The following is a 17,708-nucleotide window of genomic DNA, read 5'->3' on the forward strand; positions in this document are numbered from 1 at the left end:
TTTTGTATTTTTTTTGCCACTGTGATGATAAAAACATATGTTTTGTGCTAAAAAAAAACCAACACATTTACAGCTTCTTTTATGTTTACATAAATTCCCTGTATCCAAGATACAAACGCACAGTTTATTCTGTTACATAAGTTTTCATTTAATAATATTACACCTAGAGAGGCCTCTAGGGGCACATGCAAATCACGAAGACTTCTGAGGCGAAAGAGTCACCAGTTGGGCCCCTATCACTTACCAACTACTTCTTCAGAAGGTAACAGCCAGATAAGACAGAGTATCTATGTCCTTCTGACACTGGAGCTGGAACCAGTCAAACGTGTATTAGTCCAAAACCTGCTTCACAGAAACTCTGCTCTCTGCAGTTTCATGTTTCTTTCACTTCTTATGTGAGGAGGGATTGTACCCAATTGGCTTTGCTACTGATAAAAATTTGGCACAAACTCATGACCTGACAGGTCTCTTCTGTCTCAGTGAAAATCAATTAATTAATTGCTAGGGAGACCTAGACTAGTGCTTTTCTGTATGAGACAAAGTATCAAGGCTTAGGTGGGTTTGAAAAGAACACTGTTGTGCTTGGGAAAAACTTTGTTGTCACTCCCATATAAAACAGTGTGATATTACATCAGCAATGCAACCAGTTGAAACTACAGACATTTGATGTGCCATTTCACAATGCTCTAAACCTCAACTGCATTTGTAAACAGTATTTATAGGAGGCCAGGTTTGCTTATACAGAAACTATGCTATCTTGGGAAATGCAAGGCTTGCCAAGCAGTTGCTCTCTTATGAAAAGTCTGCAACTTTAAAATTTAGACTCTTCTGAAAGTCTAAAAATCTCAGGAAATATTTCATTTGTCAGTCAGGTTGGCGATAGTTGAATGGCATTGTGCTCTCCGTATGAACAGCTGTGAAGCATATACATCCTCTCCTGACATGGATCCTTGCCACTTGTTTGTTGTGATATGTTGATGTGAGAATTCACAAGTTCGGGCTCAATTAAATTTCCACTGAAGGAAATGAAAGCTGGATTCAAGCAACTATATTTATTTAGCACTTCTTAGCTGAAGACTGAATAACTGCTTTTTGTTATTGCAGCTGTCCGTATCACCTCTGTATCTGGAAGGATGCAATCACAGCACTGAAAAATGGCCAACAAGCTATGAATATAAAATAGTGGAGACTCGGGTGTAGTTTCACCACTCAGGCCTGTTGCTTTGATGTTATAGCCTTTTCCCCTCTCCGTTTTTCACTGACTGCTGAGGCTCTGATCCCGGGCAAGAGCCCACTTGCATCAGGAACTTTTTCAAGAGGATTTTTACACCTGTGTAAGCCCAAGGGCCTGTACTTGGGTGTTCACTGTTTGGTCTTCGCACTGGTCATGAAGTCTGAAATGGTGTAATGTCATATGCTTATCTGACAAGGGCAAATGTATATATTTTTATATATATAATGTATATATGAATGAAATGTGTGTTATCACAGCCCACTGCCACTGAGGCAGGCAGCCCTGTGCCAGGGCAAAATGGGACCCTCAGCTCAGACCCTTTCCTCCCTGCAGCCTGCCTGTGGGGCAGCAGTGGTACAACGGTTCCAAATCCGCCTCCAAATGCTCCTGCACAGAATCAACTAGGTGGGAAAAGCCCTTTAAGATTGTCAAGTCCAACCATTACCCCAGGACTGCCAAGACCACCACTGAAGAATACCTCCACAAAGCTCGTATTTAATATGGATGAAGCCACCGTAGCTGGGACAAGCCGGGTGCCGCTCAGGACTGTGCTGGGCCCGTTGGACACAAGGCAGTCGTTAGGCCCGGGCAGTGTGCAGGGCCCGGTGGGGCTGACAGGCCCCGACCCGCTGCCACCCGCCTGAGGACGCAGCGGACCCAGGCGCTTCCTCGCAGAGGCCGAGGAGCGGCGCGCGCGGGAGGCGCGGCCCCGGCAGTTGCGGGCGGCGCTCGCGCCGCCGCGCCCGGCCCTCGGGAGCGCGCCCGGTAGGCTGCGGGTGGCGGCCATCTTCTCTCCACAGCCGGCTGCTCCCCCAGTGCAAGCGAAGCAGCACCGCCAGCCCCCTCCTCCGCTCCCTCCCTCTTCCTCCTCCTCCCTCCCACTACACTCAGCCGTCGCCGCCGGTCAGAAAGGGGGTGACCGGGAAAGCGAAGGCCGCGGCAAGGGGGTAGGGAGGGAAAGCCGGACCGCCGTGAGGCGAGCAGCCCCACGGGGGAGGGTGGTGGGGGCGGCGCGGGGCTCGCCTCGCCTCGCCGGCGGGCGGTCCGCGGGGTGCCAGCCGCGGGGGGAGTTCGTGCCGCCCCGGGGCCGGCAGCTCCGCTGTCCCTGCCAGCGGGCCCGCGCCCCCTCGGCGGGGTCAGCTCGGGGGGCCGGACCCCGCTCTAGATGGGATAAGCTGTAAACATGTTTAGCTTTGAAGGGGATTTCAAAACAAGGCCCAAGGTGTCTCTCGGAGGAGCGAGTAGGAAGGTAAGAATCGGTGCCTGTCTCCGTGTTTGTGCTTGTGTCGGTTTCCCTCGTCCCAAGCCTGCCTTGCCTTCATGTGTTTATCGTTATTTTTACCGTTGGGCCTTCAAAAATGGGAGCAGCTATGACTAAGGTTTAATAGAGGGGGAAAGAAATCTTCCCGATGGTATGTTTATCGTTGATTGCCCTGGCTCTGTGTTGTTATTTTTTTAAATTTATATATATATATATATATTTAAATCAGGCCACACACATCCCAGTCTTGTAGTGTAGTAAGAATTGTGGGAAGCGAGGAAATGTCTCCTTCGCTCGACCTCCCTGCGAGCAATCTGGTTTGTTGTGGCTAGTGGCACCTCCTGAGCCCTTCCTCTCTAGGGCTCCCGGGGTGAAAGAGGGAAGGACTTGGACGCCTCCTGTCATTTATCTCAAGAGGGAAAGTCCTGCGAGGATCCGCCTCGTTGGAGGGATGGGGGGAGCCTTGTACAACTTGGGATCAAAGCAAATTGTTGGGAGAGGCTTCGTCCACGTGAGTGAGGGTGGCCGGGTCACAGGGTTAGCTTTTCTCTTGTCAAGTTTATGTTCAATTGGTCGTGTGCAGAGTGGGCAGCAGTTAATTGTGTGCTGTACCCAGACTATTGAATCTCCTTGTATTTATCACTAGAAGAGAAACTGAATGATCTATTTAGATCTTGCTGATTGGACAGAGTAGTCAGATGTTTAATCTATGCACTGAAAGGCATAGAACTACTGAAGAACAAGGGTAAGGACAGTGTTTTTAGAAGTGGCTTGATTTATAAGGGTCACTTTATTTCAGTGTATAAAATAGTGATTCCCATGTTGTCATTGGATGTGATTGCATGGGAAATGAATAAGTGTTTTCATTAGTACTTTAAAATCTTAATGGAGTAAAAATAACTGAAATTTTTGTTATTGTGCACTGTAAGCAACTTGGGTTCTGTAAAATTTTGCGGTTTGGCAGTACAGTTAGGAAATGAGCTGAAATACTGCACCTTGTGATATTAAAATCACAGCAAAGTTTGCATTTTGGTGTGTTATCTTACGTAATTTGTGAAAGACAACATGTAACAGAACTGCATTTAAATTGTGCAGCTTTCCATCTGAATCATTTTCTGTTCATCTCTAAGACATTTCTGTGCATTAGGCTACATACCAGGGGCATTACATGAGGCAAAACTACCATAAATATTCCCCAGCTGAAATTGGCAGGACAGGCCCTTGTCCTCAGCTGAACACTTCATATACTTTGCAACTTCTGACACTGACTTCCAGGTAGTGTTTTGTGCAAAACGTGTTTTCTTCTACAGAATTAAACATCTGTTGTCATCTTCTTTTACCCCTACTGATCTCTAAATGAATATTGAGTAGAATTTTATCTATTTTAATTATATTGGGCAAACTTATTAGTGTTATACAGGTATAGATAGTCAAGGGCGCATAATACAAGCTAGAGGAAGTGAAAACTGAAACTGATGTGTGCCCTTCACTGTGCCAAATCCAGAGGTCGTGTTTCATGATTGGGTTTTTACTGACTAGCCCACAGATTTCATGATTTTACACTGGTACACTGAAGTGCTTGTGCTGCATCAGTGCACATCAGTTCGTTGCACCTTCGGTTATATGGACATTATAGAATGCCATTGAAATAGCAGCTTGTTTCCAAAAACTATGTACAGTAGCAACGAAAGAATTTATATTAACAGTACTAAGAGTTACTTCTAAAAATGCAGTTTATGTGAACTTTATGTAAGGATACTACAGCAGAGATTGGTGTGGCAAGTGTTTATATGGGTTCCATGAGCTTCTCATTTCATGTCACAGGCTTCTTTTGATCACATTTCTCATGCCTGTTAGGGTTCGGTTTTACAAAAGGCTGAATTTTAAAATGTTTCAGCTTTTTGTGCACATGGAAAAAAATGCTTCTCTGACAAATCGCCTTGTCCTCCCAAATGTATGTAATTTTAGAAAGATGCAGCATATAGTTCCAATTCTGCATCTCTGCGATGCTCTGTTAGTTTGCTGGATGCCTAGCACTGCCTATTTAAATTTTTTTTGGGAACAAAGCACAACTGATAAATACTTGTAGAATCTGTATGGAAGCTGCTTAATGCTAAGAATAACTCTACCCAGTTTGGGGAAGTTGCCCAAATGTTGTTGCACCTGTGTAGCCACATTAGTGAAACTCTTCCAGTACGAAAACAGGGACTCCAATGCTAAAGATGCACTTAGAGTCTTCTCGATGTGGATGCAACCACACCAAAGTAAATGATCAGCAAATCTGACTATTAAAAGCATGGTTTTGCTAATATAAGTGCAGCTGCAGCCAGTAACTGGTATTGGTCACACATGTTGATACCCTGTCTGACATGGCCCTTTCTGTCTGTCATGTTTTCCTAGGCCTCAGGAGGGGCTGACCTCAGCAAGTGCTACAGGGATAGGTATAATGATAGAAATATAGTTGGGGACTTAATGGCATTGTGGCAGTTAGGTACTGTATCTAGTGTACTTTCTTAGCACTAACTTTTATGACATTTTTGAATAATAAAAGCGAGAGCTTCTGGTTTGTTTTTACGATATTTGCATCTTATGTTTGTGTGTATTACGTTGGTCTGAACTGCATATGCTCTAAAGAGGCACTTCAATCCATGACACCTTTTTGCCAAAAAAGTAGTCTTTAAGTATTGTTTATTTTTGTTAAAATCCCAGATTGCAGAATTAAAGTTCTCAAAATGACTATCACAGTGACTGATCCTTTCAGAATATTATTGTAATATTCTAATATTACATTGTACATAAGTGTTAAAATAGAGACAGTATTGTCAGTGATTGGAATGTTTCCTCTGTATCAACTTTCCAAAATCTGCTGATTCATTTGGACTGTTTGCATTAGTTGTGTGTTTGAGGTGTAGATACTCTGTTTTGTTTATTTATTTATTATTTTTTGATTTTTGTGGTTGCTTCTTGTCATTTTAGAACATGAGTCCATGCTTTATAAGGCTATTCAAAAGATATTTTCAGATCTAGTTTTAATTGCAACTGGCAAAGCATTTTTTTTACTTTTGAAGTAGAATAGCCTTAAAAAATGGGTACTGTTATTGGAGTTCAGTATCTGAACATCTTGAATTAGTCATGGATTTGTTGTATAGGACAGGAACTATTGCCTAAAAGACTGAAGCTGCAAAATTTCTATGGTGTGTCAGGCAGGAGAACAGAGAACTGTTCTGGGGGGGCAGTTCACATGGAGCTAACCCAGCCTAACTCTGCAGTGGACAGAAGCAGATGGTCCTTCACCTGGGTGGTTCCCACTCCATCCGTTGTATCTGCTGTAGTGAAGGTAATTCTTGAAGGTGGCATGTCACCATGCCTTCTGGTGGCCACTGGCAGGTTTCGCTAATTTTATCATTAAGTTGGATTCTTGGTGGGATAGTGCAGAATCTGTTTAACCATGTCAGCTTTATTTGGTACAGTCAGGCCTGGTGTTCCTTCATTAATTTTATCAGCCTTGAGAAAAAGATGAGGTACCAGTCCTTTAGTACGTCCATGCAGGGGATCCCCATGCCTGTGCTGAGACAAGGGGCTCTGCAGGTCCACATGGTTTGTTTAGGTTATGAAATGTATTAATGATGTTTTGTAAGCCTTTAACCAGGAAAAATGGTTAAAAGAATATTAAGTCAAATGTACAATATCACTTGAGATATTTAAACCACATTTTTATAAATCCCAGGAGTATTTAAAATAGAGTATTCTTAGAGAATTTGTGATACAGATGAGTTAGTACTGTCATGACAGCGAAAGTGAAACCAACTGAACTGAATTTCTCCTTAGTTTTTGGTTTTGTTTTTTTGTGGAAGACATGGAAAATTTCTAATGAAGAAATATTGATGACTCCATCTCTGTTTTAAAAAGTCTCTAATTTCTGTTAACATGGACATTTTTAATAATCAAATATATTCAATTTACAAAGTTTGTTTCCATTTTATTTTAGTAGTTACTGATAACACTTTCTTAAATTAATAGTATAATGTTATGCATTAGATTCCTTATATTCTCCCCCTGCCCTGCTGTCAGCTCTAGAAGTGCCTTGTTTGGTCTTTGTTGTCTGTATTCTACACATTAAGTAACTTCTCAAGGAATAAAAATTAATGATTTAAAAGCAATAGGCTCTAAGATTGCTAGTGCATAAAGAGATATGCACAGGCTGGGATTGTTTATAGTGATAGATGTCTGTAGGATTTAAGCAATGATGGACCAGATTTAAAAAATAATTGTTTCTTTCTTACTGATTGAGGAAAATTGTTACTATTTTCAGGAAGAAAGAATTACTTTTTTATTATATCTTGAATCTATACCAGGTCACCATTGAAAAGGAAATGATGCTAGGGATTTGTAGCACAGGTTTTCTAGATTACAGTTAGAAAGTTACAATTTGTTTTTGAATGGTGGGAAGGAATTGCACTGCTTTGCTCCATAAGACCTTTGCCCTGTAAGGCAAATGGTGTAGATTATGCGAGTATATACCTCATTCTGAGTCAGAGCTGTGTTTTGTCTGGACACTGAAATGTCAAAGCTTAAGTCTTGAAATATTCTTTGAATTTCATATCTGTGGTGTAGAGACCATCAGGTTGTAAAATAACGATGGTATGTCAGTAGGAAACTAAATTAGTGCATACTAGAGTCTTTTGGACTTTTTCCACTCTCAGTGACATTTAAAATTCTCATTTCAAAGGAAGCTATGAATGATGGAGTTATAGTTAGCTGGCAGCAGTGATTACACTATTATTTCTCCAATTCAGAACAAAAAAACCTGCTTTTATAGATAGTCTTTCCCCTGCTTGATTTTGAGAAAATGAAAAGTCAGTGAACTACAATGATGCATACAATATACATCTTAAAAATCATAGTAGAGACAAACAGAGTGAAACTAAACCAACTTGTTTGCATTTCATCTGGCCTCTAGAGCCTCCAGTCAATTCCTGGTTCCACTGTGCATGGCTTTGTAGCTCCTGTGATTAAAGTGGTTTCAGATACTCCCTACATCCTACAGTAAAATTTGAGCTAACATGCTGTTTTCTAGCAGGCACTGTGACATTGATTTTAGTGAGGCCGAGGCTTTCCCTGGCCAACTGCCTCTTCCTGGGCATATTTTAACTACTTTAAAATACCTTCTGGAAGAAGAATATAGACTCAATTCTGATGTAAATTATCAGTGATATGAAGACTCGCAAACTGTTTTAAAGCAGAGCTTTTCAAGCTGCTGCACGTTTTACTCAGGCTGGCTGAGCTGTATGTCCACTGGAATTTAAATTGTTGAGGTTCAATTCAAAACATTGTTCTTAAAATGCTGATTTCTTTTAATATTCAGAAAAAAAAAAGAAAAAAGTGGTGTTTATCATGCCTAACAGAATGCTGGGAACTAGGGAACACTGTTGAGAACCACTTTGGAGGGGGGTGTCTCCCATCCCATTGTCCACCTTTGTTCTTTAGAACTAAATGCTACAAAATCTTCCTTTTATTTGTTGAAATTACGTTAAAAGGAATATAATTATTTTAATTGCTTAGGTCACTTAATTTGTTTTGGTAGTTTCTGATTTTTATGTGGTTCAAACTAAATTCAGATGAAAAGTCATATTCCTCATTTTAAAGGAAAGAAGCAAGATGCAAGTTCTTGGGTTTTGTAGATGAAAACCATACAAGATTTTATGCTTGTTCCCCAAAAATTAAAGGGTTAAGTCCTTATTTGTTTTTCTGTGAAAATTCCCTGAAAGTCATGCCCTGTACTTTGCATGTTCTATCGTAATGATAAATAGAATAGCATTCTCAACTACAGAAAATAATAAACCTTTGTGGCTTTTTGAAAGAATCAAGAAATATTAGAAATATTTGAAAAAAGATAATTATTTATAAATTTTTTTTCCCCTGAACCTGAGTTTTAGGTCAGGAGGGCTTAAAATGTTTTCTCGCTGTTGATGCAAAAGGTTAAAATGTGAGAAGACTCATAATTTGTGTATATATATATATATATAATATATATAATTTGTTATTCAGTCTTTGCCTAGGATATATAAAGGCTAGGAGTTGCGTAAACATGCTCTTGCAACAGAAGAGTGTATTTCAGCAAAATGAGGGCAAGAAAGCAGTTTTAATTAATTTATCTTTTTCTTATATATTTAATTGGAATTTTTGGTGCTCTGACATTGACATTGTTACACTGTGAGATGCAGCTGTTCTCATCAACTGGTGTGTTATAGCAGTGATGTGACTCTGAACTTTGCTGTGGTGAATCATATGGTACATAGCAGTTTTAGCCTGATGCATAAATTAACATTTCAGATATTATTTGTTTCTTTGATGGTAGTCACAAGCTTTCCGTTCTATATACTGTCCTCCATCTGCTTCCTTGTTTTCACCTCTTTCCCCCTTCTCTCTTATTCCTTGAGTCACATCCATAATGTCTCATTGTGTTTTGTTGTCACATACTGTTTCTTTGCTGTCTTGTTTCTTTTTGTCATGACTCACATATCTGGTAAAGAAAACTTCTCAAATTGGGCTTTTCATGGTCCTGTAGCTTGCGTGATAGAACTTGAGGTTAGTTATCTTTACCAATATCTTCTGTTAGAGGAAGGAGGAAACAGGAAAAGGACTGCTAGTAATATACTAAACATAGCATGAAACATGCAGATAGTGTATTCCCTGTTCTGCATTTTGGAGGTCAAGCTTCTGAAGAAAGAAGGCTATATTATAGAGGTGTTGGGACTTTGACTCAGTAAATGCTTTTCACTCCTTCAAGTTAGGACTGAAGGAATCAAGACAAGCTGGTGCTTCATTCTGCTTGAAATGTCTGCCTGGCTACCTCGATAAGTAGACTTGATACCTGACGTCTGCCTGTTTCACAGGTGAAGAGAGAAGACAGTGACTATTGCACAAGTGAGGCAAGGCTGATGTGAGCAGGAATGAGATAGGTGTGATCTTCAGGAGTTACTATCAGATGATCTCATACTGTGAGTAGCTCTGCCCTTAGGTAGGCAGGAAGAGGTGGTTGGAATAGCAGCTGTAGCTGTCAGCAGTCATGTGACCATACAGATGGGAGTTGTCAAATGTACATCTGTAATGCTGTTGACAGTCACAACCAGTCAAAGAGCAACAGCTACTGAGTTTAGCTTTTTGTCGTTGTGCTGTTTATTAAGAGGCAAGGCAGGGAGGATTTCAGAGATGACTGTGCAGTTAGCTGTCTTTAAGAAATAACTTTGTTAGGGTGCTTTGTAGGTGAAGGAAGATTATTTCATAGCTCTCTTTGTCTCTTTCCCACATCAGGTTTGCTTTCTGTTGCATATCTGCTGTTATTTTTTAATTTCTGAAGAGGCTGTATATTCTTACTGGGTTGAATAACTCTGAAGGAGATATATTTTTGTTGTATTTAATTTAAATATATTCATTAGCCATAGTCTTTATTCCATTCCTTTGTGTTTCTGGTCTGTCTGTGTCTTGTGAACAAGAATAGTATTGTTCAACTGATCGTGTTTTTTTAAGGGTGGGATATACTTACCTGAATATGTTATTCTTTGTCTTAAGACAATTCCTCTGTCATATCTAATTTATACTTTAAATAGTTGGTGCTTTTCTTTACAAATACTCAAAGCAAGTATGTGACATTGACTAAAAAAAAATATCAAATGTTAAGTTTTTAAAAGTGGATTGGTGTAAAGAATACTTACTTCAAAGAGGCCCAATTTCTGATCTGTGCAAAGCTGGTGATACACTGACTGAGGATATGCTGCCCTCTTGTAATATCCTTTCCTCTCCAAATACTTAAAATTACTTATTTCTGATAAGCCTTCTGGCTGCTTATTTTCCTTTATCTACTAATCCCTTGCATGTAATGTTTGCATTTTTTGTACCATTCTCCATGCATATGTAGTAATTTGTCTTCCCTTTTCTGTACATTATTTTGCTTTTTCTTTCAATGTACTTTGAAGTGTAAGGACAGATTCAGGAGCTTTGCTTCTAAGCGGAAAAGCTGTCTTCATGGTGCTAGCTGCACAATAAAACTCTCCAAGCACATTGAAGAGATGTCACTCTTATCACTTCTAAATAGGAACCTCTTGCTAGCTTCCTTAATGCATCGGGTATCAGTTGTTGAAAAAGAAGCAAAGTCCTGAAACTTCAAGCTGTCTGTTGGTTATTTCTTAATTTAGTACATTATTTTGGCTTTTTGTGTGTGAGGTCAGAACCTCTTGCCCCATGCTACCAAGCAGACCTGTTGCTGGGATGGAGATACATGGTCTTATGTATGGATTTTGTAATGATTTGTTTATACTGTGGGGAAAGCCCTCTCTTTAGAGGGCAGTAGCTGTAGTTAGTGGTGTCTTTGGCCATAAATACTGCCTTTAGAGGAAAAGATGGTTAGCCTTCTTGTGGGATTTTTCTTTATGCTTTTTGCAGTAAATGACCTAAATTACAATCCAAACTTTAAATTCCTTTCTTGCATCTATGTTTTTGTGGGTCTTTTTTTTTTTTTTTTATTCTCCATTGGTGGTCTGCATTTTCTGTACTAAAGAAACCAGCAGAATCATTGCCTTGCTTTTTCTATCGTAAAAAAAACAACAAACAAAAAAAAAAAACAAAAGCAGAAGAGTTCTGGCTCATGTTTTTGTATCTTCATATGGACTTTGAAAATATTCCAGCACAGTTGTTCTAGATGTGGTTAAATATTTTATAAATATTTGTTTGCTAGCTTCAAATTTATTTTTATCTATTCAGATAAATTTTCAGCTTGAGTGTGATTGTTTTTCTTCTCTAGAATAAAAAAGGCATATGGAGAAAAAGGAAGTAGTCATTTGTATCAGAGACAAAAAAGAAAATAGTTTCCTTAAGCCTATTGTCTATTTTAGACTCAATTTGGAAAGGTGCCAGGATACTTTAGCTCTTACTGTCTGGAGCAGGAGCTGAATACTGTGCATGAGAAAGGAATAATTTTCTATATTTTCTTGGTAAACCATCCAGTAAGAGGTTCCTGCAAATAAAACTTTGTTTATATTTTGTAATCTGTGTGTACTGATTTAAGATTGTGTTTTAAAAACTGATGCAGAGGTTTTCTGTTGTAATGGTCCTGTTCTTTAGAGGTCTTTTGAATATGTTAGTATTCTTTCCTTTTCTCTATTGGAAAGGCCACTGTCCTGAGAGTTTGTTTATAGCCTTAGTTTGGGTGAAGAATTCAGAATTTTAAAAGAAACAGTTCTTGCCACTTATGTTATACAAGTCTGTGTTGACATCTTTTCCAGATAAGTTTTGAGGAAAAAGGTAAGTAAATGCAAGAATGCATTAGGCTGTTACAAGTTAGACAAAAGCATGGGATTTTGGAACAATGTGCCACAACTTGCTGCATGTACCTGGGCCAATGACTTACATACGCTCCAAGTGAGGAAAACACTCAGTAAACTTTTGGTACTACCTGGTAGGATTTGGATTTTATTATATTTGATCTCTCCCATTTGTGCATGGATGATGTTTGCCTACATTACTGGGATGCTGAGAACACAGACCTGGAAGGGGGTCAGTACAGTTTGATGCACTTTGTCTTTTTCCTTTTTACATATCTTCCCTCCTTCAATGCTTTTGAGAGGGCTGTGTTACATGTACATGTAAGCACAGAAAACAATTAACACTTTTCTCCAGTGTTTTATGTATTGAGAACAATCCCCAAAGTAAAGTCTAGATTAAATATAATGAACGCATTTGAATTATGTTTGAATGAAAATGCAGTAGTGCCTTTATTTGTGTCTTACAGGAAGAAAAGGCTTCTCTCCTGCATCGTACTCAGGAAGAAAGGAGAAAACGAGAGGTAAAGTAGACTGTAAGCGTTTGCGTGCACACTGGATTTTTCTTTGGTGCAATAACATTTGCAGTCCAAAGTACTTCCACTGCAGTTGTACTTGGTTCTGGAATGTTTTACGTCAGTTTGCAAGCCCTAAATAGTCTTCCAGTATACTAGAATTGACAAACTGTCTGCTTTTAAAGTGCTTTCCAGAAGGTAGTTTTATCTCAAAAGAAGGTAGTTAAGCATATGCTGGATGCAAAGGGAATTCTCCCTTTTATTTTGCTGCTCATTTGATCTGATCTGTGTTGGGAAAAAGATAGGTACTTGGTTAGTAAATTACATTTTTGCCTTGTCCATGTTCTGTTACTGTGGATTGGTCTCAGCAAACTCTCTTCTGCTCCTGGTTCTGCTAGGGTTTCCTGGGTGACCTTCAGTAATACGCTTCCCCAGTGTATGCCTCAGTTCAGGGAAGGTAAAATCACAACAGTGATGTTTGAATGCATCCAAAAGTTCTTTGAAATCACCTGATAATTGAGGAGCAAAGAGAAGTTGGTACGTGAGGAAGGAAACCTTAATACTGGTTTGTGATGGAACTTACTGCCATGGGTAATTCAGTCTGCAATAATGCAAAGAAGGAATAGGCACTGAAAGGAAAACTCCCCAGTTTTAAAGCATGAATATATATGCAATATGAAACCAAAATTGAGCAGTATGGAATTCAAGTGAATATGTTAATTTTGAAGGATTTTTTTCCCTTCTGAAAAGAAAATGTTGGTCTTCAAAATTATTTAAAAAGTGTAACTATGTAGGTTTCATGCTCATCAGAAGAACAGCTGTTCGGCCCTTAAAGGTGTGCTTGACCCATGCATGATTAAATACAGGTTCTGCTGTGGCTCCTCTGTTTCTGAGGACAGTTACTGCTTTTTGTTCTTTCCAACCTGGCTCTATGATTATGGAACAAGTTTAAGTATGAAGGATTTAACCAGGTAGTTCAGAATGATGTTATGAAACAGATCTATGGTCATTGTGTACTTGCCAACATACCAACAGACTTTTTTGCACTTAATAAACTTTTTGCCACATATCACCATACATTGCCATTCAGTTGCTTAATTCTGTATGCTGCAAAGCTGGTGCAGAGTCTTATACTTGTATCTGTGTATGTACAGATACACAATAATTTTGTATGACATATATTAGTTTCTCACAAAATGAATGACTCCTGAGAATAAAAACACCTATGCCTTTTAAAATAATGCCTGTAGCAGAATCTTAGCAGTGACCTCAGACTTAAAACCTTTGCAATTACAGGTCACTAATTGACAATTGTGTGTTTTAAGATAAAACCTGTACCTAGAGAAAAGGAGAACATACCTACTTTTTAGTCAAGCATTACATTATGATTATGAAGAGACAGTGCCTCTCTGCAATTGAAGCTCTCTCCTGCTTGCCCCCATACTTTACACATATATTGCTAGATACTTTGAAGAGAAAAACATTCTTTGGCCTATCAAAATTTTTATATTGGTCCATTCTTTAGTGGTAATTAGAATCTTTCAAGTATATGCTTATTCAGATAAATTGTTTTAGGAACCAGGGTTTCCAAGAAAAATAAAATAGGCATTGGATAGCAATTTCATCTGGTGTTTCTCTGGTCAGTTCAGGGTAAGTTCTTAAGTTGAATATGTCTTTCTGGGCCAATAAATTAGAAATCAAGGTTTTGTGAGTTGAAAGTTCATATGAAATGTATTTTAACAAACATATTTCCCAAATGTATTTTAACAAAACTTATAAAAATATTTTGATGTTTTATTTTACTTGGTGGCCCTCAGAATTACAAGCTTATTATAGTTTGAGGATTGATTAGGTTAAAATTTCTCTTACCAAAGCAGGCTTATCTGTTTTTGTCTCTCGATCTTTGTAGTTTCTTTGTAGCTCTAGGTTCACAAGCAACTATTTAATTTACTTCCCTCTTTCATCCCATAAGAAACTATATGGACTTTTATTAGAAAGCTAATTACAGCAGCTGCTTCCCTTAGATATTAATTGTGATGGATATGCTAGAGTGTTATCAGGGGACTTCTGAAATGCTCTTTCTATAGTACCTTAAATAAGCTGGCTTTCAGTTCCTCCAAAAGGGATGAATTTAACTACTCTTTCTAGCTGCTGAGAGGAACATCATAAAATAAGTCACTTTATATTTCTGGTTTGAAGAATAGACCAAGAATTTTCATTCATTTCCATATTGTGGAATTTTGTGTATCCTGGGCTTAAAGCATTAAACCCCATTTTCCTTTTTACAGCACTATTATCAGCAAATAAATTATTTTTTTTTTTGGTGTTGCTGGTTTGTTTTCTGTCCCCTTCTCCCCCCCCCCCCCGAATTTAAACTGCACCAGCTTCATAATACTGATATTTATGTATGTATATATATTTATATATATGCTTGCTATACAAGTAAGCAGGTCTTCAATATTAGCTGATGCATGCATGAAAAAAGAATATTGACACTTAGTTTGGTGAATTTGTCAACATTTTAGTATTAACACTTTGTCTAATAAAATAAAAGCGTGTTTATTTTGTAATGTTACATACTAAAAATTCTTTTGCAATATCTTAATGGTAAGTTTGCATTTATAACCAAAAGTCTTCTCCCTGATTTATGTGTGTTGGATACAGACCTTAAAAGTCATTACCTTACTAATGATTAGTGCTTAATTTTCATTAAAGAATCCTTCTGAATACAAATGTATTTGATAAAATTGTAGAAATTGGAATTAGCTCAACAATGTTGAACAATGTTGATTTCAGGTTTCTTGCTTTGCTTTGCAGGAAGAAAGGCGAAGGCTGAAAAATGCAATAATAATCCAGTCATTTGTAAGAGGGTACAGAGACAGAAAACATCAGGTAAGTACTTATTTAGAAACATAGAACAGTTTTGCTGAAAGTGGGACCTCCTAGTAATAAATAAGTCCATTCAGCAGTCTTCACCTTTTTGATTACTGTGTGTGCCAACAAACTGGAAGCTCTTTTTTCCCTTTTGACATTTTCATTTGAGTTTTAGTGTTTTAGTAGTTGGGTGTTGATTCCACAAAGCATGGCTGTGACAGTGGACTTCAGTGGGGTTATGCAATGTTTTTTTGAGCTGACAAAGCAGATGAAAACAGTTGGGTATTAAGCAACTTTCACACACCAGTGGAGCTTTTGCCCCTAAAATGTGGCTAAAGTAGTAGTTTTGAGTGAAAAGTAACATCTTTCTAAGCTGCTGTTGGGTAGATTTTTCTAATAAGAGTTGTATCTGTTTAAATTTGCTAGTATTTGTTAAGTAAACTAGATGAAAATGTTTGATGTGATATTCTTTACTTGAAAGGCAACAAATTTGTTGCAATGTATATTTTCTGAATTACAGAAAACAGTTATGGCTTTTATGATACTGTGTGTATGTTTTGATCTCTTAACAAATATGTGTTGTATCTGCTTTACTACTTTGCAACCTCTTTGGATGGGAACCTGAAATGAAGTTTTTAAAATTTGCATCTGTATTTTAAATCACAACTATTACTGATATGTTGATGCATGCCTTATTTTTAAGTACTCTATCCAAAGAAGTGAATTTGATCGCTGTGCGACTTTGGCCCAATCTGGAGGAAACTTTTCCACAGCAAATGGAGCTAATTTGGCTCTCTTAGTTCGTCAGTTACTCTTTTTCTATAGACAGAATGAGGATTCTAAGCGTTTGGTGAGTATTGTTACGTACTTTGATCTGTAGTACTTTTATTTTATGCACTTTTAAAGTACTCTTTCAGTTAAAAGATTTTGAATGGATGCAAAAATGCCTTTGATCACTTCAGTAAATTCATTTAAGAATTCTGGGTTTTGCTGGCGTGCACTCTGCTGCTTTTCATTTGGACAGAATAACTTAAAATTAAATTTTCTATGTGCCTGTGCACATACACACAAAATCTGTGAAGTGAAGCCTTGAAAAATCCTGTATTTTCACAGTAGTTTATTAAAAATAATACAATTCTATTAGAATTTAATTTGTAAGCAATATTTTCAAATTAGCCCTCTGGTCATTCTTAAGGTGTTTGTGTTATATTTATTTCCTTACTGGTCAGTAATGCTGGCATATGAATTGCAAAGTAACTGCAAATTTCCCAAATTATGATTCATAGTGTATATTAATAGTGGACATTGAAGAATTATGACTGTTTAAAACCAAAAATGAACAGATAAATTTGTTCAGGAGTAAAGTTATTTTGGAAGTGTGATTCAGTTTTAACTTTGAAAGTTCAGTACAAGCAGCTGAGTACTTTGTGTAACAATTGTGTTTTCTCAGCTAAACAAGGTTGTATTAGTTTATGTTTTGTAAGTCCTCCGAAGGTATCCAAAATAGGATTGAAATACTACATCTGTGTTGAAACAAATAATATAACTTGTTGTTATGAACAGTAAACTTATACATATCTTCTTCCAGGTATGGATGTGTCAGAATTTAATTAAGCAAAGTTCTCAGTTTGTTAAGCAATTGGATGGTCCAGACAGACTTACTTGCTTATTCCAAATAAAAAGACTGTTGGGGCTGTGTTGCAGGTAATTTTTTCTCACTGTGCTACTGTCAAAAAAGAGTTCAGAAATTATGTCGGGCATTTGCTTTATTCTTTCTGCAGCAGGTAATTAAATGTGAATTTATTTTATGGAGAGGACTGTTTATGTTAAATTCATGTGTAGGCCATGGTATATTATACTTTCCTAGATAAGAGCAATGGAATGTTCTTAAGCTCCATTGACTTTCCAAGGATATGCTTCGGATATATTTTGTTTTAAAATTAGTGTTAATTAAGATGCCTTTCCTCATGCTTCATTTTGAATTTAAAACATGTTAAGCAGTTACATTTTCGGTTTGGCAGTAAATTTTTCATTTGTAGTGGGAGGATCATGGGAAGGTAATCTATCTGGCAGCTAAAGACTAGTTTTATAAAACAATATATTTGCTTGTATCAGTCACACATCACCACAGCTGTGGTGTCACTGGATTGAATTGTACATTTTTACTACATTTGAAATTGTGGTTTTATAAATGTAGCTCTCTCCCTTTCTGACTGGGTGATGTGGCAAAACAAAAGGTGTGGAAGGAGGTGTCCCTGCCTATACACATAAGGAGATGGGAGAAGCATTTCTTCCTAACTATGTTGCCAGCATGATGATGGGTGTCTATAATTGTTTTCTGAGGTAGTTTAATCTTAATTAAAAGCTCAAAAAATGAGCAGTGGGACAGGTAGCCAAGAAGCGTTTCCCTGAGATAAGTTCATGATTCATGAGAAGCTGCAGCTTTTGATACTGTGGGGAAAAAAGAGGATGACTGTGTAATATTGTAGCAAAAAAATGGTAGTTTG

At 38.0% G+C, this 17,708-nt stretch overlaps 1 protein-coding gene across 1 annotated transcript in view; it reads left to right on the top strand.

Annotated features, from left to right (window-relative positions):
• The first annotated feature begins 2,310 nt into the window (after window positions 1–2,310).
• UBE3C (ubiquitin protein ligase E3C) overlaps window positions 2,311–17,708 on the top strand; it is a 71,927-nt gene continuing 56,529 nt past the window's right edge. The window contains exons 1-5 of the mRNA XM_005142122.4: window positions 2,311–2,483; window positions 12,283–12,336; window positions 15,145–15,219; window positions 15,905–16,051; window positions 16,790–16,905. Of these exons, the coding sequence (XP_005142179.2) occupies window positions 2,418–2,483; window positions 12,283–12,336; window positions 15,145–15,219; window positions 15,905–16,051; window positions 16,790–16,905 (458 nt within the window). The 5' untranslated portion in view covers window positions 2,311–2,417. The remainder of the gene's footprint in view (window positions 2,484–12,282; window positions 12,337–15,144; window positions 15,220–15,904; window positions 16,052–16,789; window positions 16,906–17,708) is intronic.

This window comes from Melopsittacus undulatus, chromosome 1 (genome assembly GCF_012275295.1).
Source record: "Melopsittacus undulatus isolate bMelUnd1 chromosome 1, bMelUnd1.mat.Z, whole genome shotgun sequence".
Lineage (NCBI taxonomy): Eukaryota > Metazoa > Chordata > Aves > Psittaciformes > Psittaculidae > Melopsittacus > Melopsittacus undulatus.